Below are 25845 nucleotides of genomic sequence, written 5' to 3'. Positions count from 1 at the left end.
AACCCCCATTCCTCCTTTATTTTACGTCATTTCAGGCCTGTACATGTAGAAAATGGAACAAAAGAAAGGGGATGAATATTGCGCATAATATCAAAAGAAGCAAGCGCAAATTTGGGACATTATTAACCGAGGATATTAAAATATTGCAACTGCAGAAAGTATGAGAAATGGATAGCTGTACAAATTAGAACTACGTTCAAATGAAGTATTTCTGGCCCGATTTTGCTACTTTTGTTGCTGCAGTGTTTACCCTAGAATTCTTGCCACGTCTGTGATGGGTCTGCATAAGAACAGCGGCTTTGTATCTGTTATATATGGACATGCTTATCTCATATCGAAGAAGCTACGCTAGAACAGATTAGAAGAGACAACATTACAATGAGTTATAGTGTTAGATCGAGTATTACTAGTACTCGGTCCGCAAAACCGTCAGTTTCGACAGCGGATGATCTCAGTTGTGTGTCTGATTCGAAGTCTTGTCATAGAAGTGGTTCGATGAAGAGTAAATCGGCTGGCGCCAAGCCCAACAAGAAAGTCTCGAGCGACAATGTTTCAAGGTTAGAGTTTGAACAGTTTTTGAGTGATATTTGACAATTTTGTCCTAGTCAAAGGGGGGGGGGGTTGGGGTATTTAGTTTAGCAGGTCTTAGAAATTTACTTCTTTTAAGCCAAAATTGGAGTAAACCGAGGTTCGGGTTGTAACTATGCTTTGCGAAACTGCCGTTCATGTAATCAGGTCGTGGTGGTGGTAGTGGGGGAGGGGGGGGGGGGTGGGTAGGGTAGGGTAAATATGTGAGTAAGTGAGGTTCGCTCATCCTTTTTTTTGACGTCAAAGTTTGTATTTTTTCACCTGGAATAAATCGTTTTCTATCTTTTGTCACAAAGTTTTGAATTTTTGATTAAATCTTTGATTCTGTTAGAACATATGGGTTAAGTTTCAATTTGTGGATCGGTTCTCCCTCGGGTGCAATAACAAACAATAAAAATTGCTAATATCAGCCTAACAAATGTCCGGGCATTTATTTTAGTTACAATAAATAGTGTAAAAATTGTTAATAATATCAAAATTGGCATTATTACATCAGCTGTGGAAAGCCAAAATATCAGGGGTGGGACGGGGAGTTAGATCTTATTCTAGTTCTTATTAAACATAGACGATATTTTAAAAAAGCGACGTTAAAAATTTTCTATCCCGGTAAAATTCAAATTTTCATTTCAAAGCCGTCACAGCTAGCTGAATAGAACTAGCTGTTAATTTCAGATTCAAGCAATACGAACTAAATATTTGCGATCTAAGAGCAAAAAAAAAGTTTTGCTCAAAAATTTCAGCATTGTTCTCAAAAGATTACCGCATTGCAATATATATGCTTCATTTTCTCCGCCCATGTTAAAACCCTTATGTTAAAACCCTTTAAAGGTACAACCTGATAACGTCCAATCACGTGCACTACGATGTCCCAAAGAAACAGAAGATCAGCTACATCAATCTGAAAATCCGGAAGCTTTACAAGGACTCAGAAGTTGTCAAAGCCAATGCATACAGTTACGTCATCAAAGTCGAATGCAACAGACCTGAGAATGTTTGGATACTTCGAAGAAACGTTGCTGGTTAGTTTCCATCTCTTTTTTTTGCTTCTCCAAAAAAAAAAGATTATATAGAGACTATTTGAAGATTATATAAAAACGCGATTTAAAGGAGAACGTAACCGATTCACGTCGTACAAATTGCACTCAAACGATTAACGTGAACCTTTTTTGGTTTTTTTTTAGTTTATGGTATGGGAGGCTAGGTTCACTGTTTAGTGTCAGAAGCAGGGAAATAATATATCTTATACGCGTCGATACACTATACTTGACTTAATAATTGCTCCCGAGCAAAGTTTAAAGCATTTATTGTAAGCGTGTTGGTCTTTTTTATGCAACATTTTTGCGTGAATTTTTTTTGGTTGACGTTTATGCCCTTGACTTTTTTGTTTTGCGTGATCTAAATTTCTCTCATTCACAATTTTAAGCAATTGAACTCAAGTGGCGGCAGTTCACTACGATAGGTCAAAAGAAAATTGCGCCAAAATCGATGTAGTTTTTTCACTAATTTGTTTTCGTGTAATTTTTATTAGTGAAATAGAATAACCTCTAATTACATCATTTGAAGCCAACAGTGAATTTAGTAGCCCCCACCTCCGACTGAAGCAGGCTGTGATAGATTCGAGCTTCCACTAGACGTTTTAGAGCACTTCGGTCTGTTTTGTGCTTCTCGAAAGATATCGCGATAATCATTTGTACTTTTTCAAATAGACAAAGGTTTGTTCAAACTTTGTCTTTTTACTTTGCTGAAAGGTCTCGAGTAAATTAGATGTTTTACGTGATGCCCCCATCACAGAGCACGTGCCATCAACATATTAAATCAAAAATAGTGTTTAAAAATCTTTCCTCGATTGCAAATACATAGCATTCGATCTCATTGGCACAGAGTTGTCTTTGGGGTAAAAAAAATTGGGGTAAAATTCGATGGATAGGATATGGATATACGAGGCTTATCAAGTCACTTATCAAGTAAAGCCGGTGCTACGTGAACTAAGTTGCTCTCGTTTTCAGTGATGATTTTTGCCTTTAGCTCGCCACCAACAACAGGCGTTAGCTTTAATTCAAAACTTCTTTAGTAAACTTCTCTTTCTCTCACTTGCAGCAAATGAAGTTGCGCAACATTCCGAAGATTAATAAATTTAAACTGCCAGTGTTTTTATGTATATTCGGATTGTTGCGCAACTTCATTTGCTGCAAGTGAAAAAGAAGTTTACTACCGAAGTTTTGAGTTAAAGCTAACGCCAGTTGTTGGTGGCGAGCTGAAAGCAAAACTGATCACAAATAACAAAGCATAATCAAAATATAATTATATCACTCTTTAAACAAAATGAATAAACTGTTGTTAATTATGGACATTTGCAATCAAACTTTGCTCGGGATCATTACTCTTGACATTTGAGAATGTCATACCATTAATACGTCGCGATAAGTTTCACAGCAGCTATTACTGAATAAGGAAGCATTAAGTTGTTCGCGCATGCTAATGGCAACGCAAATTTCACTCTTGAGGGAAAGAAAAAATATACTTAATTTTTGTACGTTGTAAGATTGTGAGAAGTTTGTCAAAGTAATTCAGCTAAGGAGAGCTATGTGTAGTTTGGCTTTCGTGAGGTCATCGTTTCCATTTTCGGTTTTGTATATATTGGTTTTATAATAATAATAATAATAAAACAGAATTTAGGAATAAATCCAAGGGTTATACATTAACCCCAATTTGTGGCGTTCAGTTTTATCTGAAATTTTTCATGCATTATTACTGATCAAAGACACGACAAATTTTGGGATCTTTTCCGTTTGTGCCCCCCCCCAGCATAGTGGGTTGAGTGCATATTATTTGCACCCCCAGACGAACGCGAACGTGTCATAGTTTTACATAATTATTTACTATGTAATGGGACGTGCTCTGTAACGAGGTGCATAACGTAGTGGGGGCACAAATGGAAAAGATCCAAATTTTGATAGATTCCCAAGTTTTTGTTTGTGGATCTGTTTAAGATTTCAAGACACTCGACCATATCTTACACGGGGGCTGCAGAGGCATCGATTCGTTCAGGGACCGAGGCCTATCAGAATTACACCCTCCAGAAACGATAGACAGTGGGCACAACAGTTACAGCCAAGTATATTTACAGTACAGTAACTACCTGGATACCTTGAGTGGTCTTTTGGATCCCAAGATTACCAAAAATGGAAACCTTCTGCTTATAGACCGATTTGTATGCTCACTGCGTAAGTGAACTATTTTTTTACCGATTCGTGCGATTAATTTCAAATAATTAATTTGAACTTTGGTTCTTTTTCATTAATGCTCCCCCTGCCCCCCCCCCCCCCAGCTTAGTCGTCAGATAACCTATAGCCCCCACCACCTCAATCATTATCATGGTAAGCATGCAATAGTGGGGGAGTCTGGAATTTCGTAGAGGGGGGCTATGGGCTATAATGGGAAAGACTAAATTTTATGGGTAAAGACAAACTGGCGAAAGACCCAAAATTTTTACTCTTCAAAGCATCTGGTAGAATGAACATCGTAATTGATTTTTATGCTCAAGTCGAATGTGATGAGCGAAATTTTCTAATCGTACTTAAAACACTCAAGTGCACATTTTAAAGTGCCGAAAGTTTGCGGTGCCAGAAGTCAAATTGCCAGAAGTTGCTACTTAGCCAGAAGTTGAAATTCGTTGACTTTCGTCATTTTAAATCGTGCGCGTTTCGGGTTTTAAGCATGGTTAAGTGACTCTGCAGAAGTCACTTGGAAATTCTGACTTAATATCTCGAACCGCTTCGCTGTTCTCGATAAATGCCAGAAATGCCCAGTGATTTCAAGCAGAGTCACTTAACCATTACAAAATTCTTGGTCGTCATACTACATCGTCTATAATTCTGAGTGATCAAACACTTGGTCATACCTGAACTAATAAGTTTTTAGAAGTCATGCAAGACTCACGCTTTGAAATACATTGATTTGCATGACATTATAAATGATGCTTAAGTTACTATTGTTAAGTGGCGTGGCAAACTATGATTGTAATAATAGCTGGTCCGGCCTGTAATAGTGGAGCCATTATTATTACAAAAACCTACTTTAGTTTGTTCAAATTTATTCATTTTGTGCCTCCCTCCTCTCTTCCCATTCTTTATGGATGCATATAGTTTGGGAGTGGGACGCAATCAGGGAAAAATTCCCTAACTGTTCTTGGTGACTCTTATCTTTTCAGTGCAAAGGTGGTTCGAGATCTCACTTGATGGTTATCACAAAATCCACATGCCAAACTCTCGCTTCCAGCCAGGCCAAATGCTCACGAATGCAGTTGTCAAAATAAGGTAACTACTATATTTTCTAAGATAATGGGCCATTATTTGGAAATTCGACGTCTCAAATTGCTCCAGATGATGATATCTTTTGTTTCTCAAATTGCTCCAGATGAAGATATCTTCTGTTTCCTAAGTGTATGCCTTTTTCATCAGCCATATATAGATACTTTTATTGCTTTTCTAAAGTATTGTTTTTCGAAACTGTGCAAGTCTTCTTGCAGGTTAAATTGTCTACAGAGATCTGAAAACGCAACGGTCGGGAGACTAGTTTTTTAATTGGTCTCGAACAATGTTTGAAGCAATTATTGTAAACGTGTTGGTATTTTTTTACGACTCGAAGAGGAGTATTGACATTTTACAGGTTCTTTTGGGCAACGCAAGTTTGTTCATGACTTGATTTTTTTTACTTTTGTTTTCGAACATGGACTTATGTTATAAAACGTTGACTTTTGTTTTTGAACATTGGAATTTAACAATAGCGTAGTTTTTAAGTTGTAGTAATTAGAAACTGCTGGTAATATTCAAGGTGAAAAGGTCATTTCAAAAGTTTTTGATCCCATATAAGTCCTTCCTACTTTTCTTCCTAACATAGCCATCCCCCATGTTCCTAATTAAAATTTGGTTGTTCTAACTATATATTGCATTGTTTTTCTTTTTTGATGTTTCTGAAATAAGTACTGTTAATTGAAAGAGTTTTATTGCACGAGTATTCAAGTCGTTTCAGGTATTCTGTCGGCTATTTTTATTATGCAAAATTTTTTCTTGACCGAAATGACTTCGATTGATTTTTGCGCCTTTGACTTTTTCGTTTTGCGTTATATGAATTTCTTTCTCATTCACAAGTGTCAGCAGTTGTATCCTTGATACGTTGTTACTGCCGCCACTTTGTAACCATCGTTTGGGAGGTAGAAAAATACGATTTTTGAAATTTGCTGAAAATCTTCCGTGTTTTCTTGTTTTTATAATTTTAACCAAGCATTCCCTTCGGTGGGTAGCACAGATGCTGATTGCTTGGCAATTATCAAAATACTGTACTTTTAGGCAGAATTATTTTAAAAAACTATTCTTTTCGCTGATAAACCCTTTAGAGGCCCGTTCAGGGTTTATCATGCTGAATTGATGAATTCTTCCTTGTAAATGTTGAGTTTGATGGAAAGATCTGTAATTTTCCAATTTCTTTGAGTTTCATTTCGTGTGGTAACCGTAATGATTAATTGCTCTCAAACAAAGTTTGTAGCCATCATATAAGTCTTGTTGGACTTGTGCGATTTGTTTAGACCTGTTGGCTTTTTATGCAATTTTTCGCTGGACTGATTTTTTCTTACTCATTTGACTTTTCGTCCTCAAAAACGGGATAAACAGGTAGCGGCTAGCGTGCTAGTGAAATGAAAGGCTCATTTTCTCTTAGAGCCTTACATTTCACTAGTGTCCAAGTATGCGATTCACAAACTGTTTTGGAGACTTATTTGTGAAGGGCAGTTCTTAGAGGTTGACCCCCCACATCTGGCCCCTCACTTCAACCGCACCCTTCCAAATCATTCAGGCCGTAAGGTCCCCGTGCAGAAAGAACTCTTCCCACCGTCCCCCCACCAAGTTTAACTTTGGGTTAATTTTTTTTATTATAATTACAATACAATTTTGTAAAACTTGCTGATGTATGTGATTGGATGCGTACAAGATTTTGTGGTGAAATTCCTTTTAAGTGTAGCTTATTCAAAAAGGCGAATATCTATACTTCCTAGCTGAAATTTTTGTTTTGTCCCTGAGAATTCACAGCAGTGCTCTCAAAAGTTTTTATTATGAATTGTTCACGTCTATAATCAGTAGCAGAGTAATAAATGTAATGTTTCGTTCTTTTTGATGCATTTTTTTCTGGTTAATCTTCGTCACTCGGGAACAAACAAAAATTTTCAATAGTCAAATTAAGCGCTAGTTCATAGAGTACTCACACAATTGTGGTCTGATATACATAATTATTTCCAACACTCACTGCCTTCAACTGATCAACCTCCTTCTTTGATGACTTGTTCAGTTTAGTCTTGAACAATTTCAGCTCAAAGAAGTTTTCGATACTAATAAATATGCGCAGCTCAGAATTGTCAGAAGCTAACTTTAATAAAAATGAAAAGTTCTGTCATTGGTTGTAATAGTTGAACATCAATGGAGAAAATATCATCTTTGATCGTTGTTTTTTGTGGGGAATTATCAAGTGATAAAGCGTTATTGAAAAAGCCTTTTTTACTTTTCTCTTTAGAGTTTGTTGAAAAGCTATTGCGTTTCAAATGAACTTTTTTGTCATGGTTGAATGCGGATGTGCAATTGCATCCAAATTTAAAAGTTATTTTTTGCTTTAGAAAGATACAATTTTTTATTCATCTGGAATCAGGAATTAAAACAATTGCTTTTCGAATAGTTTTTTCACGAAAAATGAGGTTTAATCATCGTTCTTCTTAATGGAATCATTCATTACAGTTGTCTTAAAAAAGTCATGAAGATATTAATTAAAAAATACGTCGATCTCAATTGTATTCAATTACTATGAATTGTATTTATGCTAGTTTGTCCAAACATCCAGACGGAACAAGCAATTTTTACTAAATTCTTTAGAATTAAAACGTGTTTGTTGAAATCAGGTCTTTCTATAGTTTCGTTCAGCTTCGCAGTTTATCGTGATATGTCCCCCAAGGTTATTGTTGGAACTTTTTATGCAACGCACAGTGCGAGACGGGACCTCTTGTTACAATCAAAATTTCAGTTTCTGAGATGCTTTTTAATTGCTTCTATTGGGAATTTTTGTTTCAAATTCATAAGTGATATTTAATTGTTCCGACCCCTCTTGAGGGGGGGGGGAACTATATACTCTTCTCTGATTGACAAATAAATTGTTCGCTGAAATTGGTTCCAAAATAAATTGCTCGCCGACAGCAAACAATTGAAAATTTTTAAGGCCTTTTTTCTAAACATTTTTTAAAAAATTTTACTTAGATGTGGTTTCGTAATTCCTTTGTATAAATTGAAACTCCCCCGGCTGCCCCCCCCCCCCCCCCCCCCCGTACACACACAGGCAGGCACACATACACTACCAGCTAGTGTCGTTCATGGGGCTTAAATTTATTTTCTACACTGGGGGTGTGGGAGAGAGAAAGAGTGGAATAATCTCATTTCCGGTTCTCTTCCTCCGTTGTATTCAAGTAGTGACAATGAATTGACTTGTGTGTAGGTATCCGAGGCAGGCGCTGGGAGACCTAACATTGGAGGTGGGTGACATCGTGACAGTGACTGAGAGTCTGGTTCCAACTGATTCCAGCTGGGCCAGAGGGAAGAGTGACAAAACATTCCTTGTTAGTACCACAACTTTTTTTTATTGCTCACAAGAAAATGTTTTTCTTGTTCATCAGGCTGCATAAATCTTAAAGGCTACATAAACATAAACCGTTATCAACGCAAACTAAAATGGATCGGCTTCTCTCCCCGAGTTTATGACCCACCCACCCCCCCCCCCCCCGCTGAATAATTGCAATTTTATTAATAGTCAGATCAATAGTTTGATTGTTCGCTGGCTAAAACCGGTTATGTGATTGTTAAATGTCTAAAATGTTTATATTTCTCAATGACGAAATGAGAGCTAACTTGTGTTCAAATTTTTAAAAATCTCAATCCGTTCTTTCCCAATTTTTTTTATAGTTGTGATATTTAATTCTGTTGCGATAGTTTAGAAATTGCCGTTGTTGTTTCTTTCAACTTCGGAAACTTAAATATAACTGTTGAACTGTATGAACATACCAGCATTCATGTTTCTGCTAAATTTAGTTGAATATGACCCGCGGCATTTCTAATCGTCTGTCAGGCAAGTTACTATCTCTCAAGGCTCAAGCTAATTTAACTTTGATAGAGACCTCTGAACTGTTTGGGTAAATTTGTGATAAATTTGGTCGGGAAACGTGTTAAAATGTGGGCAACTATTGCAAAAGTTGAACTGTTTGACGTTTGTATTAATAGAACTGGGGTTGTCTATCTTTGAACATGTTTTATCTTCAAAACAATCAACTTTGTTTGCAAATGAGACTTTATACGAATCATGACAAACATAGAACGTCAGGAGAGTCACGTTAATACTGCGACTATTATTTACAGACAATGCATAGTACGGTTGGCAGAACTTGCTGTAACATCTTGGATGAATCATTTATGATGTTAAATACAAGTTTCATGCATTTAAGCTAATCTGGGGGCAAATGTAGACAACAGAATCATCGACAAAACTAGGAGGATTAAAGATACTTCTCAGAGCATGCGATTGCAAAAAAAAATGTTCCTTTTATGACTCATTTATTGTTCGTGAATGGTTTTGTGAAATTGACAAATTATTTTGGATAAAAAAAGGCGTGCTGTTGATAATTTTTGGCTAGGCTAAGTTCAACCATAACTGAGATGGAAACACACTTGCATTTTTGAAAATGCAAGATTTTTACAGTGCCAGAATGCCAGATTTTTGGAACCGAAGTTTGAGTAATGGTATCGTCCACTTCTTTACATTTATATTTTATTCAAACTTTTCGGGAGAAATTTTGGTCACACCGAAACGGAAAATAGAGAAAAAAATGAGTCCGTCTGTCGTAAAGTTTTTTTTCGGTGATTTTCAGCAAATAGAAAAAACTTTTAAAACAAATTCTCGGAAATCTTTTTTCAAGTGCTGCCATTTGGCTCCTATTTCAACTAAATTATTTTTTTCAGGTACTCAAAGACAATACTTAGGGGCGTTTTATATGCAGCTTTCCGGCTATTGTTGGTAATTGTATTGTTGGTGACCCAATATTTCACCTTCCTTTCAATCCACTCAAATTTCGCTCACTTAAATTTGTTATCACGATGTTCCCTGTACAGTCTTGCAATCTGTACAATCTGAAGTTGCTGATAAACTGATAAAATAAACATGCTAGTCAGCAAAATAAGTGAAAGTTTTGGCAATTTGGAGGCGGGTTGTTGAAGGTTGTTCAATTGAAAGTTACTTGAGAAAAGTTGTGAACAATTTAAGTTTTGGCGCTGTGATTAGGGTGACCAAAATAAACGTGAAAAGTGTTATTGCAGCAGACAGAATTTCGTTAACCGTTAAATTTCACCAGCTGGACTTTGCTGGCCCTGTTTGATTTCTTTGTAAGCGATAACTGGCTTCAACTGTCTGCGTGCTGAAGTTAGTACCATATGTCCAGATTTGGTTTCTAACTTTAACGGTACGTTATGTGAGAAATTTCTCCCAAAAGTTGCTCTAAACGTTTGGCATTTAACTGCGGTGCAAATTTCTCAAAGTTATACCACTGGTTATAAATGGCAGTGTGTACGTTATAAATAAATTATAAGTTTCCATATCCCACTAGTCTTCAGGTAAACACTGAATATAAACAAAACGCGCGAGTGACTTCTACACTAGTACGTGTACAGAGTTCAACCAGTCATTTATAACCAGTCAGTTATAATTCCCCAAATGTATTGAGTTTTGGTCCGGAGTTGGTGGAGTTTATTGAACGTGTGTTTCAGAACGGCTTATTTCCAGCTTGCTGTGTTGAAGACTTCAACTTCGACAACACACACAAGCCAGATTATTCGCAGTGTCCAGTTTTGGAGTCTCTTGTCAAAGAGGCACAATCATCCAAAACTAATCAAGGTCAGTGTGAAAAAAAAACACCTGAGTTAATACATAAATACATCAGTCATATTACGCAAATTAAAAGAGTATTTTACATGAAGAGCAGGTTTTATGTTTAACCTCTGTGGACAAAAAGGTTGGGGTAAAATTTAAGAATCCATTTGTTTATGAGAAAAGATCCTTCAGCTTCCATACATTCTGGTACCTTAACTTTTCAATTGCAAGTATTTGACGTATTATAGCTTCGGATTGCATATATTTTGATTAATAGCCACAAAACGATAGCGGCTAGTATTGGGGACATCGTGGTTTTTACGACTCGAAGAGGAGTATTGGGTTTTCTCAAGGTTTTTTTTACCGGAAGTACTATTTGCTCAGACGGCCTTTTGACCTAAAAGCGAGAGAGTAAAATTGCTGCGTGAACTGATTTTTTCCGAGCGAGAAAATCAGTGAACTGATTTTTGCTGTGTGAACTGTTTTTTTGATCATGCGTTGCGTTCAGTGAATGACTTTTCGACTTTGAAAAGTGTTTTTTAACAGAATGGCACTTATAGATAATAGTTTTCAGCCGTTTTTTCGTCTAATTGACCCAGTTTTTTGGGTTGTAATTTGTTTTTTGTAGAAATAATTTTTATTCGTCGTCATATTGAAATGAAGCCCTCGAAAATTAATACCACAGTGCTTTGCAGAGCCTAATAGTGCGTTTCAAGTTCAAATTTAGCACATTTTTTTTGATTTTTTGTTTTTTTCCATTAATTTCTTTGTTTTCAGCCGTGGTTTTTTAAATCAAAACTCAGTTCATATGTCAACTTTCCATTGATAATTCATATACTGAGTGCCTCTTTCTACCGCGAGGTGATTTTGCTATTAAAAGTTGTGCACATGCTAATCCGATTTTGCTAGTTTTTCTTAATTTTCTATTTTTCGTATGTTGGCTTAATTTAATAGAAACTATTCTTTTGCGACATCATGGATTTTAATTTTGTTTATATTTAATAATTCAACCACTTTTCTGGCGTGAAGTTTTTGAAATAGTTAAAAAATTTTCATAAATACAATTTAAAAATATTTTGCTTTTTTTGCAATATATTTCAACATTTCCAATGTTCCAAATTTGTTGCTACTTTTTTTCTAATCTACAGGAAAATAGCTCTTGGTTGATTCTGAGTCTAGAATGCTAAATTTTGAAGTGTATTTGTTTTCTTCATTTTTACCTCTCATTTTGATTTTAAACTTTGATGAATGAAGCCTTTTATATCTGTGTTTCTTATATTGTGTCTATGTTTTCTACATTCTAGCTTCTATCATTCTACTAGTATTCACCTAGCACCTATATTTGTTGTTCGTTTTGCTTTTTCAGTTGTAATCAACATTTTTTTAGAATTTTAAAAAATTCAACATTTTTTTTAGAATTTTGTCACTTCTTTGGTTTGCAATTGATTGTAATTAACAGAATGCAGCAGTGAGAATTTGCTGGGAATCATTTTGCAACATTTTTACTGATAATTACTTTCTGCATTTTTGGAGTCCTTTGTATTGTTTTTAAACTTTCCATTGAAAATATAACTTCTGCTTTTGTTATTTCTATGATCAATTTAATTTGAGTTGGTTTGAATTCAGTTTGTCTATCATATCTCCAACAAGAAGAACATCTTATTTTTGTCTTAATTGCAGTGATTGAAAATTGAATGTAGTGGTTTTTTGAGTCTTTGTTTTTAGTATTCTTTTTCTTCTGAATAATTTAGTGTGGTTTCTAAGATGTTAATCTGCCTTGTTTTCAAAATGTGTTTTTGTGTATTACAGCTGATTGCAGATTTCTTTTTTTCCAAACGAGCATGATGTGTTATTTCATGCCAATTTATTGGGCTGCCATTTTTCGAGCTTAGCAGTAATTTGACCATTCTAAGAGTGTTGGACAATTTTTACCCTACCAAATACTTGTAATATAATGCAATTATGCTTGATTTATTTCTCGTAGTGACTTCGGTATAAATTTCAGCTATCTTTCTAAATGAAATCTGGTTAGGTTAAGAATTGTTGGTTAAATACAAAGGTTATGGTATCATTACAGCGGATATTATTGGGGACATCGTTTTTTTAAAATTCAAAGAATTTGAATTGTATATGGGTGCTGTCTTTTAAAGATCTGTTCACACATTTTCATGATTTTTGAAGTCGAATTGGAGTAGTGATTTTGGCCACGCCGAAACAGGAAGTGGAGCGAAAAAGCGAGTGGTTTTGCGGTGTGAAATTTTTTCGCTCTAATTTTAAAGTGGCGTGAGAAAACGGTGTTTGAACAAAAGTTGGCTTTCTCGCTACTGTTTTTTTGTTCACATGCGGCAATTTCACTTTGACGTTTTGTGTTTTTTTGGATTTTTTGGATTGGATTTTTTATTTCTAAATGGTTTTCCCAATTCATACATAGTACCTCACTCAAAAATTGACTTCTGACGTCATTTAATGAACTTTAATTTTTCTGAAAATTTACTAGTTAAAGAGTAATAGTGTGCATCTAAGTAGTGCCAAACGTCTATGCCCTAATTCTTGAGTATCAGAGTCTTGAGTTTTTGATTTCGAGTTCTAATTTTGAAAGCTCTTAGGGCTTTTTCCTTCTAGATCGTATGTGTCCCATAAAAATGAGTCGATTCATAGAAGGCCACAAGCGTCTGTCGCGCCTTTTTTCGGCAATCTACCGGCTATGTTTTATTATAGCTGCGAAGCCGCCAGCTAAGGGTAATATTTCGGTTGTCCTGGTTTTTGTTTCGTCTCAGGCTCATTTTTGGTTTATTTGCTTTTGCTTTCAAGCGCCAAAGCTCTAAACATTTGAATTCTGTTCAGCTACTTTATCGCTCAGCAACTGATTTGCGTGCGTGTCCTCTATTTTTCCATACTTTGTAGACGACCTGCGTGACTATTGACAATTTTTGAGTATATGTGAATTCATCACTAAACGAAATTGACTTATAATCATTCTTGATTTAAATTACAGTTATAAGGATTTCGAATTACGTTTGAAGGTTTATAAAGTGCATCTAAGTTGAGCTCTAGAGAGTACAACCGAATGTTTTTACTGGAACAATTTTAGGACTCAGCTGTTTTTGTTTATCTACCGGCTATTATTATCAATGATTCCTCACCCTCCATAAAAGGACACTTTCCTAATTTTTCTAAAATGTCAGATGATTTGCATGATATTTCGGTTTTCATAGAAAACTGTATCTATTAGATCTCAGACGAATTTTTAAGCAATTATTGCAGGCTCGTACTTTTTTGAATGCAAAATTTTTGCTTTGAAGTTTTTGTTGGAACAGAATAAACTGGTGAAACCAGAGGATAGTAAGTTGCTATGTAGTTTTCTTACAGCCTTAGTAAGCTGTAAGTGCACGGTTCACCGAAGCTCCCGGGGAAGAAAAACGTCTGAAAATTTCTACACGTCTCCCCACCCCCGCCTCGTCGTACTCAGTGTTAATTATCGCCCTAAGCTTAACTGAGCTCCAGTTAAATCACACCCCTCATTTGTCGTTCGGGAACACGTCAGATGGAAGCGCTAATATCCGGGTCATCGTTACCGCCAGCCATTATAGCGCTCCTATATGCTTTTTATTTCGTTTCTTTAAATTGCATCTAAAACTTGTACCTCTTTAACCTAATTTTGCTGTCTTTTCAACTTTTTCAATCTTTTTGGACGTTTTTGACTTTTTTATTCTTCGCTCATTCTGCTCAGAGTAGTTTTGAAGATCATTTTCCCAGAAAATGAATCTATAACAAACAGAGTCGGGATCAAGCCCAGATTTAGATGCCTCCTATTTGAATGGAGTTCCAATTAGTCATAGTTAGCAGGTCTAATGCTGATTGTCATTGATACAGATCCCTCTAATTAAGAAACACAAATAAGCCTGTATATCAAATGCAGTCAAACACTAAATTTTGATAGTCTGCTGTGAGCAAAAATATATTTTATTTCATTTTCTGTTGCTGTTTCAATCTCAATTGGGACCATGGGAATCAATCGCGGCTATGTTTTGACCATGTTTATTCCGAATATGTTGTATATTTGACAGAAAAAATGTATTATTTTGGATCAGTCTCGATAGGGGGTCCTTACGCAGTTAGAGATCAGTATTTCATCACATCTTCAAATAATTTGCTCACCCTACTATCAATCTTTTATTGTGATGAATCTTTTGCTAATGATTGTGATTGCTGTGGAAACTTTGTTTCTCCGCCAACTTAGAAGCTTTATGATATTTGAAAGAACTGCTTGTTTCGAATTTTGCAACAGGTATCCCGTCCTCATGGTAAACTAATTTATGTGTTTTCTCTGCAGATCTTCGACCCTTATTGTGTAAATTTATAATCTTTGTAGTATTATAGGCATGTGTAAAAACTTATCAGTGTTTTTTTAATCTTAAAAATTTTAAATTTACAGCAACTGCTTTTTTTTTACTCAAATCCTACCTAATAAGTCCTAGTATATCTTGTACATCTTAAATCTTAGTGTCGAAACGAGGATTTTATACGTCTTACACAAAAAAGAACACTGTATTTCTCCTAATATCTGTAAAGTTTCAGAAACGAAGCTAGGAAAATAGCTCAAGATGGGAACTTCACTTTGCTTAGAAACGTTTCCGCATTTCATTTTGTTTTTTAATGGACCGAGCTACGTTCTCTCCTCGCCTGCTCTATTCTGTTTTTGATATAATAAGCTCATATGATCAAAGTTAATGAATATTTCTGTGTAGCTTAAAAACTGGTCGATTTAAGCATTTTATGCAAGAATGGGTCGTCTTGTTGCAAACCAAGATTTTATTTGGAAACACGTACTATCCAAGTCCAAATTTTTCAATAAATCATGCCATCTAGCTTCGTTTCTTTGTCGGTTTCAATCGCAATCAAAGTTATAATGCTAAATTGCTGCTTTCAAGTGGCCTCGAGCAAAAGTTTTTAGCAAGTATTTTGATTGTGCGTCTTTTTTATGCAAAAGTTTTGTTTGACTATTTTTGCTTTTTTCTGCTAGAAATTTCTTTGCTCTCAAAAGACTTTTTGCGCTTGACTTCTGAAATTTTGAGTGATCTATTTTTCTCATTCCAAAAAAAGTTTTTCGTTACAATAAATCAATAACGGCGATTCTAAGCAATCAAGTAGTAAAGACGTTATGGCTAACTGATTAAGATGACAGACTGACACACGTGAATTGGTTCGAACCCTTAGTTGGTATATGTTTTTCTGGCAATCTGCCGATTGTTTCAAAATTGAATCTAAATCAGTTTTTAAACTTCAGGTGCTTCTTCATCCAACACGACTACCTCTGGAGCCTTTTCCTTGCCTGGTATCGACTCCAAAATGGGACACAAGTCCACTTTACAATCCATACACGGGTCAAGGAAGAACAACCCGAATGACCCACATACGTCGGGTCAGCCAATCGAGGAACGTATAAGCGTGTCGCCAGTTTTTGGCAGTACTTTATACAACGCTATGCAGTGGAATTATACATTGAAAGACGACAAGAAGAAATTCGTAGTTGACTCTTTGTACAAAATTTTCACAGACGAGTTTTGCGAGGTCTCGCTATCCCATGTGCCATACTTTGTTCAGACTATGGTTGATTTTATCCATAAGAATGGAGAGGTCGATGGAATTTATAGATTGAGTGGAAGCAGTAGTGAAATTGCGACTATTATTCAAATGATTGACTCTGGAGTTTATCAGATTGATTTCTCACATTTTGACATTCACTCGACCAGCTCAGCTCTCAAACAGGTGTGACGAATTCTATGTTCTACAATGTATATAAAAAACTCTCAACTGCACACGCTCAACCTCCCCCCCCCCCCCCCCATTCGCATACCTATCCCGGCTTGGCCGGCCACCCCCTGACGCTCGCACGCTTGAGTTATTGATTTTTACGTGGCCTCAATTGTTCCTATTCGAAAATTAAGTCTTGCTTAAACACAAGCGATTGTAAGATGAGCTAGAACAATGCCCTGATAAACGAGTAATTCAGGTTTCAGTCTATTACGCTTGAGGGCGGTAGTTGGAACCCCTTCTTGGTCGGAATTTAACTCGTTATTGTTCTATTTTTGCGAGACCAAGGCGTCTGACGTTAGTTGGTATTGTTTCGAACTTTTTTTGAACTTTTTACTCTTGTTATATTATATGAATTGTCTTTTTTGCAAATAAATATTTTGCCATATGTTTTTAAGAAATTACATAATTGACAACCAAGACTTTTCAAGTTATTTCTTTTAAGTATGTCTAATTGTAAGCCCCCTGCACTCAATTATCAGTTTATTTTTTTGTTTTAACCAATCGTTATTTATAGTTCAATTACTAAAGTAATTTTCTTTCGGTTTGTAATCAAGAGTTCTTTGATATTCCTACATTGTGAGGCACCTGAAAACGGATCTACTGATGATCTAATGGTGTTCTCTTTTTCTATTGAACTTCATTCATTGTACTTCATTATTATTATTGTTATTATTATTATTATTTTGTTCAAAGTATCTCACATTTCGCGCATATCATTGTAGGAATCTGATAATTTTTTTCTGTTCCAACTGTGCCATTTTGCCCCACGTTGCGTATTATGTTAGCACGTTGAAAGTTATGTAAAAATGGCACATGCCGCTTGGGGGTGGGAGAGGGAGGGAGCAAACAAGCAGAACAGATCCGAATCCTCTATTGTCCTAAATTCGACGTAAGACATGTTTCATCAAGATTTCGAGTCTCTTACTATATTCCTTTGATTTCGTTGCTCTTCGTTATTTCCGTTTGTCACCATTTCACGTGATTCTCACCGCGCAAGATATTACCTCCTTTTGCTTACGGAAATAAAGTTGTTTGACCAACGGTACTATCGTGCCCAAATTGAATTTAAAATTAAGTGGTGTTTAGTGCTTGATTGTTTTAATTGCGCTGTATGTTCAAAACTTTGCTAAGTGCAAATATTGCGGTATAAACTTTTGATCCGTCGGGGGAACCATGTTTTGTGTGTTTATTTGATCAAATACGACAGTTTTCAATTTGATGACTGGTGTTTTGATGTCAATCATGTTTATAACATAAAGTTAGGATAGGTGACATATGACAGTATTGTTTGTTTATTGTCAGCTTGATGTGCAAAAGATTTTGCATGCTTTTCATTATCGTTAATGATCGTGGCAGCGTTGCGCCGAATGACTCAAATGAATACGTAAGAGAAAACCGTCCTTTCTTCGTCAGAACGCTCTGAGCGAATCTAATATTAATCTTCTATTTGGTTTTTTACGCTCCGAAGAGGAGTAATGGTTTTCTTCACGTCTTTAACCGGAAGTGCTATTCAGGTGGCGTTTTGACGTAAACGCTAAGATTTCTAGTTATTTTTTTCTTGGTCTTTTTCATTATTTTCTGTGTTCCTAGTGTCTTTGAAAGGGTTTTTTTTGCGATCAGTGTATGAAATAAGGGTTTTTTTAAAGCTTCCATTGTGTTAAAGAGTTTTGGACGTGAGGTGGTTTTTCTTTTCACAAAAATTACGCATAGTAAGCCAACTGAATTTCTGCATTTTTAAGTATTTTGTTCCTAATTTTTCTCGATTTAGTAATAGCTATGATTGCGATAGCTGAGCCGAGCTATTACTGGACGTCTCTTGTTTTTTTTTTATTTCGCCACGTTTTTTGTTACGACCATATGGGGTCATTATCACTAAAAATTGACTTTATTCTTTCATGCATTTTTTTTACTAAGGTGCACGTGTTACGCTTTCTGGAGCAAGTAGTGCTGGTCTTTTCTTTATCCACCCTTTCTGTACACAAAGGTGGGGAGCAAGATAATTTTCATTCGTGTGAGGAGTTGCTTGGTCACGCGTGACTCTCAAAATACTTTTCTCTTATCTCTCTCTTTCTCTCTCTCTAATTAATTTATTTTTGATTAACTTTAATTGGAGGGGTCGATGTCAATTGAGGTAAGTTGATTAATCTGAAAGTCCTTTGCAGACATTTTTACAGTTCATGAATTTAAATCAAAATATACAATGTGTATAGACACTTCATTTCAGGTGTAATGAAAGACTGCATGGCCATAAAACGATGGGAGCTATTTTTTAACTGTTTAGAACTAGTTTTGATAATTTTTTGATAACGATAATTGTTTTCAGTGGTAGGTGTTTTTCAAAGTAAATAGAAATGATGCTCACAATAAGTTTTTTAATCAAATCAGTCAAAATTTTGTTATTAGAATTCATTGTTGTGATTGTTGTTCCGACCCCCACTTTAGTGGGGAGGGAGGAACTATATACTCAAATGGGTTTTTTTTGTTCAGTCAATTTTGGCCGATCGATATAATCATCATAGAGAGTTGTGAGTGGTATCATTAGAAAGCCAGTTCAGCGTAGAATATGGAATTAAAAAGATTTTTTCAATTTTCGGTTTTTATAGGGAGTTATCGAGGTTTAAATTTTTGTGAATAATTGTTGTTTTTATTCACATTTTCAGTATTTTTGACCAAATTTGCTTAAAAAATGTTAAATTTATAAACTGTAATGTTATTTCATCCCTAAAGATAAAAGAGGGTTGCTGAGTTGTTCGATCCGAGTTTTTTTCAGCTAGAATTTATGCTAAATTTTTCAAAAACCTTTTCGAGAGACTTTTTTCGAGAAAAATGGGACCACATTTGCTTTTTTTTTTTAGCTCACTTGCTTTAAATTTGCTGGAAGTAGACACCTCAAAGCTGCGGTCGAACTCTCTTAAGCTCCGAAAAGAGCTAATTGTAATCTCGCTGGCTTTAAGACTCTTCTGGATCATAATTTTGCAAGTCTTTTGCAAATTTAAACTCGTTAATTACAAAAAAAAGCATTAATTATTTTTGATAAACAGAAAAATTTGTTTAAAAACTGATCTATTTCGCAATCATTTGAACAATTGACTGTTATGATAGACGCGCAGCAATATCTGCGCTGATTTTGATCTCACCGTGGATCCTTACAATAAAAAATTTTTTAGATTTAAATGTAAATGGGGCGCGAACTTTTTTTCAAAACATTTCCGCTATGTAAAGTTTTTTATGTAAATTGCTGACAATAATCTCAAATCAGGGCTCAATTAATGACAGATACTATTTACAAAAAAGATGTTCAACGAAATTATAATATGGTTTCGAGTTAACAAAGTGTTTTCATAAAACAGACTTCTTGAGTTTTGCTTTCATATGTTATACTTTTTGTAGCCCAATGACTTGGTGTCCCCAATCAAAGATGCAGTTAGCTTTTTAGGAAGTATAGATGAACCTGCAAAATTCTTTCAGTTGCTATCTATTGTCTGTTATGACTTTGAATATATTTGTTTTAAGAAAATATCGGTGAATTTTTGAACTTTGCCACTATTTTATCTTTTTTCTCTCAACTTCGGGAGCAGCCTCAGTAAAAACAGGCAGAAACCAATTTCGTGTCTGTAATAAATTACTGTCGGAACTGTTTTTATAATCAACTAATGTTTTGCTGGTTTTGATACTACGCGTTTTCAAGTAGTTTTGTTTTCGTTTTCAATTTTGATCATAATTGCATTTTTTATGAGTCCATTTTGTTTCCTTCTCGAATTATCACATTGTTGGCAAATCCAATTGAAGGAAAGCATAGAAGGAAAATTGAACAGTGTTCGAAAAATGCATATATGTTTATTTTAATTGTTTTTGTTGAATAATTTATGCATTTTAGGCTGAGACCAAATTATCTCGCAAATTTTTGTGGCTTTTTTGTTTTTTCCATTTCTGTCTTTCCTTTTGTTGTTGTCTGCCATATACTTGATAACGATGCATATCAATTGCTTCCCCAGGACGTATAACTGCACCTAGATAAAGATTTCAGTTTATAGCTGTTTGTTTTAATGACCTTCAAGTTAAATTTTTAAAACAGATTTTTTTCAACTTTCTCTCAGTTTTCAGTTTTTTCACCATGTAACTTAAACCCTCTAATTGGAAGTCTGAATTTGATAATTCAACCACTTGTTATACAACATTGCGCTTTGTTATACGTTGTGACTGATTGCTTCGACCATATTTTTTCAAAACAAAATTTTTGAGATTTCTATACTGTTCAATTTTCGGGTTTCTTTTTCTTGTCGTGTCTACGTTGTCCCTTTATAGGGAAGGCTAGTTGATATTTGGATGAGAAAAACGGATCATTTAAAGTTCTTGCAGGTAGCATCTTATAAGTATAGTGCCTTGAATATTGTGATGTCAAAAAATTGTTTTAAGATTTGGCTTCTTTGTGTGTTTGTGGGGTCGTGACGTGGTCTCTTTATTAACAGGCCCAATTGGCTTCCTGAGATGTTGCAATTAAATCCGTCGCTTTTTGTTGAAATCTTAAATCTGTTCTGACTTTTGGAAATATTTCTTTCCAAAACTTTTTTGGGTTTTTGAGCTTCGTCAATTTTTTAAAAAAAGTTTTTCGGTCAAAGTTTAGCTCAGTCTCTGTAAACACAGGTCACAACTCTTTTGCAGTGAACTATGAATTAGACCTTATAACGATTTTAGCTGCAAACTTTTGTTCTCGGCTTTTATACTACTTTTTCTACGAGACTTCATAAAATAATTGAGATTTTTATACAATTGTACGTTTTAGAGGATTTTTGTATTCTTTTTGGTTTTTAACAAAAATCTTGAGTCCCACTGGCTTTAATTTTTTGCGCAATTGAAGATTAAATTGTGGCTTGTTTCATTTGCTTCCTATGGAGATATAATTATGAATTTCACTGATTTCAAGTGATATCTAATGACATAAATAAATATGAAGTTAATTGTTTTCAAAAACAGAAATGTATTTTTTAACTTAGCATCTCTTGGCTATTTTTTCATTTTGGTGTCGACCTGTTAATCAATCGCATTGAGAACCGGTCCCATATCTTTTCTAATGAAGTATAGGTTAAACTGTTTTGTTTAGGTTTTATTTGATGCGAGTTTGATTTTGTTGTGTTTTTTTTTTATTGTAGACATCGAGTTGTGGTCGTAAATAATGTTTGTGTTTTGATTTTTTTTTGTCATTTTTAGTAGTTTTATTATCAAAAATTTTCATCGGCCCTCTAGCGTGGCATTATTGTATTCCATTGGTTGTTTTTTGAACGACATGTATCTTTTTGATCTCTTCATCATTTGGTAGCCAATTAAGTTAAGAATGTGGATGAGCGGGGTCGGAACATGATGTGCGTACGCACACTACCGAGCCGCCTTGTTGTGTTGTAGTTTCAAACTCATATTTCATTTAATTTTATTAATTTTAATCGGTCCGTAAGATGCTCATTCCCTTTAATCAGACTTCCCAAACAATTCTATCAGTGACATTTTGTCACCACGGGTTAATTTTATTTTTTGTTATATGCTGTAATGGGTTTTTGAAATACTGGACTTATATTTTTTCATCTATTTTGTTTTACTTTATTCATTTTTCTAAAATTTTTCTGTGATGCTTTCGTATCTACCTTAAGCTTTTTGCATGTCTTTCCATGTCTGTTAGTGACATGCTGAAATCTGATTTTTTGACGTAGAATTATTAGCCCGTAGAGTTTTCTCAGTTTTTATCCCTCGAAAGTATTTTGACTCTTTTTTAACGTTACTAGATATTGATACCAAACAAAATTGTCGAGATTTTTTTGTTTCCTCACTGTATAGAAATCAAGTAACAGAAAGAGCGTTTCGTGATCATTTTTCAGAGATGCCGCATACTTGCTTGGTACGATGACTTTTTTGTAAGTTATTGAGTCTTTTTATAGGCTGACGTGTTGGTGCTGTAACATAATGTAAGGCTTCACAGACTTCCGAGTTATTAATTGCTCTCGGACGATGTTGAAGCAGTTATTGTGAACGTGTCTTTTTGTGCAAAACTTTGGGTGACCGTTCTCGCGCTTTTGTTCTAGAACATTCTTCGCTCTCAAACGACTTTTTCACGCTTGACTTCTTGGTTTTTGTGTGGCCATCTATCTCTTCATGGTAACATGAAGAAAACAATGTAGTTAGTTTTGGATTTGTTATCTATAAGAAGAGCAGTCGGCTAGCAGTTAGGTTTAGTTACTCGCAGACAAAATTTGCATAAATTGTTGGATATTTTCCGTTTGTGCCCTCCCCCAGGACGTTATGCCCTTCCCTCAGTACATTATGCCCCCCCGCAAGTTACAGGCCGCGTGTCATTACATAGTAAAATTATGTCGCGTGCGAATAATATGCAACCACTCAGCTGGGGACAGAAACGGAAAAGATCCAAATTTTTTAGACATGGTTGTCTGTCTATGCATTATTTTGCCGAATTTTGTGGTCTGCGCAATTTTGACTTCAATTTGTGCCTGTCATTGACTCCTTGAGTGACCTGACCTTAATTTTTTGCAATTGCGAACTTTATGAAGTTGAATTGAATTGGCTATTATTATCCAAAGTCAATTCAAGTCAAGGTGCGTCAAAATTGGTGTCATTTTTTCAATTTAAGTTATTAAAATTTTCTAAAATACACTCTTTTTACAGCATTGGAAGCCCGGATCTATTCTGTTTCGGCCCCCAGTGTTTTTTATGACCCCCAGTAACAAATTATAGGTTGTTATATAGCACGTTAGTATGTAAGAAAATAGCTCGTGCGCATGGGGGTCATAAAAAAATTTATGCTCAATAAGCTGGGGGGGATCCGGAAGCCCTTTATTTACACTATAGGGCCCTTCCCTCACCAAAGTAGGCTAAAATTGCCCCCCTCTCCGCCTATTGTTTGAACGCAACTCTTTTGACGCTAGTCGGTTTTAATTTAAATTTTGGCATCTTTAAGTACTATTTTGTTTAGTTCTTCCGTGATTTATCGATGCCCATAATCCCAGTGGAATCCTACAACGACTTCATGGCTCCCTTTGACAAATACCCGAACCTCATTCAACAGAACTCCAACAGTCGTTCTGACGTGATAAACAGCGAAAAGGAGAGCAAAGTTAGCGAAAAAGAGTTAAATCACGCTTTAAACGAAATCCAGGAAAACTTATACCGCTTGCCTTTTTACCATTATCACACGCTCAAACTTCTAATGCTGCATCTAAGAGTGTTTGTCTCGAAAAGCAGCATTACAAGTATGGGTTTGTACAACCTTGCAATTATGTGGGCGCCAAATTTGCTTTTCGACCCATTCGAAAAGGAATGCACCGATTATATTGAAATAGCGAAGCGGGCGAAAGCTTCGGCTGCTAAAAAAGGGAAGTTAGTGGAGCTGTTAATCACGCATTCGAACACCTTGTTCAACGATCACTTGCCTAAATCAATTTTGCAGGAAATTAACGCGAAAGGCTGCGAAGATAAGCTAAGAGGTTGCCAACCAGAATTTGAATCCAAAGATTTTGAAGTTATAACCAAAAGTGCCAACTCAGTTCACCAAACATTGACTTTGCCGCGATCCTTTAATGTAAATGTTCCTGGAAAGGATCGCATGAAGAAAGTTTTCAAGAATCTTTTCCCAAGTAAATACTCCTACTCGACTTCGGAGGGTGGCGGAAGTAGCAAACGCGACCGAAGTGCCTCCGTAATTGGGCATTTCTATGTCAGTAATAACCAACAGTCGGGTCTAAGCCCGAAAGCGACCTTGCCTCGAGATGATTTCTCAGTCGAATCCGGAATGTATTCGTTTATCAATAACGACGTCAAAAGTTGCCCGAATGGCAATTACGCCTCCGCAGACTTTTTGTCCAAAACGGACGACTACACGTCGCCTAGTTTAGACTTCCTGTCTTCGAAACAAGACGACGATGATTCCGAAACTGATATTAGCGATTGCAATTCGGACGATTCAACGATCGGACAGTTCACAGATAATGTCAAAAAGAAACGCAAAGGAACTTTAATGAGTCCTGAAGCTCAAGAGCAAAAACATCCTCCCATATTCACAGATCCCGAAAGTCATATCTACTCACATATTCAGAAATCGGAAAATAACTCAAAATCCTCCGACTCCAAGTATTCCTCCACCACATTTACGGTTCATTCGAACCCTTGGGATACGAGAAGCGAAGAAGATTCGAGGTCATTTCTGACAGAGTTCAACTCGGGGGCGCTGGTTAGAGGTAGCGAGTTAGGCGACGATTTCCCCTTAATTGACTCGCCCCCACCAACATCGACAACCCGCACCCCGGGTCGCTATGTGAAAGGTAACAACAGTTCCTGGTCATCAAAAGATTCGGCTCTGGGTTCTGCAGCGCGCAAAAAATCGATTCCTATTTTGTCGTCTAATCATAATCAATATAATTACAGCGCGGGCCAAAATCTGGATAATTACTGTTCGGATCGAGTGTTCACAAACCCCAGACAAACGCAAGCCAGCAAAACCAGTGTTACGAATCCGGTGTTGTTACATACAAACCAGGGTGGTAATATTAACTCAGCGTATAAGAGGTACTTTAACGCATCGCCTGCGCGTAGTGGTTCTGCGGCCGCGGATTACAGAAGCAAGTCCAGACCTGAAACTCCAGCAAAGTTTGTTCCGGCAACTGCGACGTCTAGGAGCGAAGCGGAAACATCTACCGCGCTGCTTTTTCGAAGTCCTCCTGCAGTCGTGAACAGACCTTTAATTGATTCACCACCAATCAAAAACAGAACTGACGTCACTGTGGTTTCGACGGGTGCTGGTGATAAGTACAGCACGAACTGTTCCTTTGATTCTGGGGTAGAGAACAACGCGTCATCAAATGACGAATTATGACAATTGTATCATATTGAATCAAATTAGACTTGGAAAAATTATGGCGGAAATTTTGTTTGCTTTCATTTCAACGCGCGAAAATGAATCTAAGGTATAAAATTTTAAATTAAAGCGGTTTCGGGGGAAAAAGTGACGAAAAAAGTTTTAGTTGGAGTTAAAAAATGGAAAAGATGAAAATTGAGTTTTAATTTCATACTAATGACGTGTTCTTTAGCGCAAACGGAGGCCTCTTTTGTTAAAATTTTCAGAATATCAAAATATGAACTTGAATTAAGTTTATGGCGCTGTTCATGGGAGTTTTCCCCCAAATTTGTACCTTTTATTAAAGATTTATTTGTCTACTTTTGATTTGCTATGTTTTAATGTTTTAGCAGTTTGATCAAGCTAGGTTTCTGATTTTGCGAACACGTTAGAACTCTGTGCGTATGTGCTGGGGGGGGGGGGGGGGGGGGGGGGTCAGGAAATGGTACGAAGTTGAAGCATTTTCATAACTCAATAATTTTTTTGACATTTTAAGTTAAGTTGATTCGGACCATTTTGTGCGTGTTGAAGTGGAAGACGTACTGAAGAATAGAGTATAATCAGTAGTGAAAGCAGTATCAGGATAAATTATCTGTTGTCTT

At 36.0% G+C, this 25845-nt stretch overlaps 1 protein-coding gene across 1 annotated transcript; it reads left to right on the top strand.

Annotated features, from left to right (window-relative positions):
* On the top strand, window positions 1-25334 carry LOC142354602 (uncharacterized). The gene is made up of 8 exons (XM_075406931.1): window positions 1-557; window positions 1417-1607; window positions 3579-3812; window positions 4799-4904; window positions 8116-8236; window positions 10431-10557; window positions 15821-16302; window positions 23327-25334. Exons 1-8 carry the CDS (start codon window positions 379-381, stop codon window positions 25220-25222), a joined length of 3336 nt encoding a protein of 1111 aa, XP_075263046.1. The 5' UTR covers window positions 1-378; the 3' UTR covers window positions 25223-25334.
* Window positions 25335-25845: the final 511 nt, after the last annotated feature.

Source organism: Convolutriloba macropyga, chromosome 15 (genome assembly GCF_964194025.1).
Source record: "Convolutriloba macropyga chromosome 15, txConMacr16.3, whole genome shotgun sequence".
In the NCBI taxonomy this organism is placed as follows: Eukaryota; Metazoa; Xenacoelomorpha; order Acoela; family Convolutidae; genus Convolutriloba; species Convolutriloba macropyga.
Note: the sequence above shows the minus strand (reverse complement) of the source record. Positions and strands in the feature narration are given on the sequence as shown.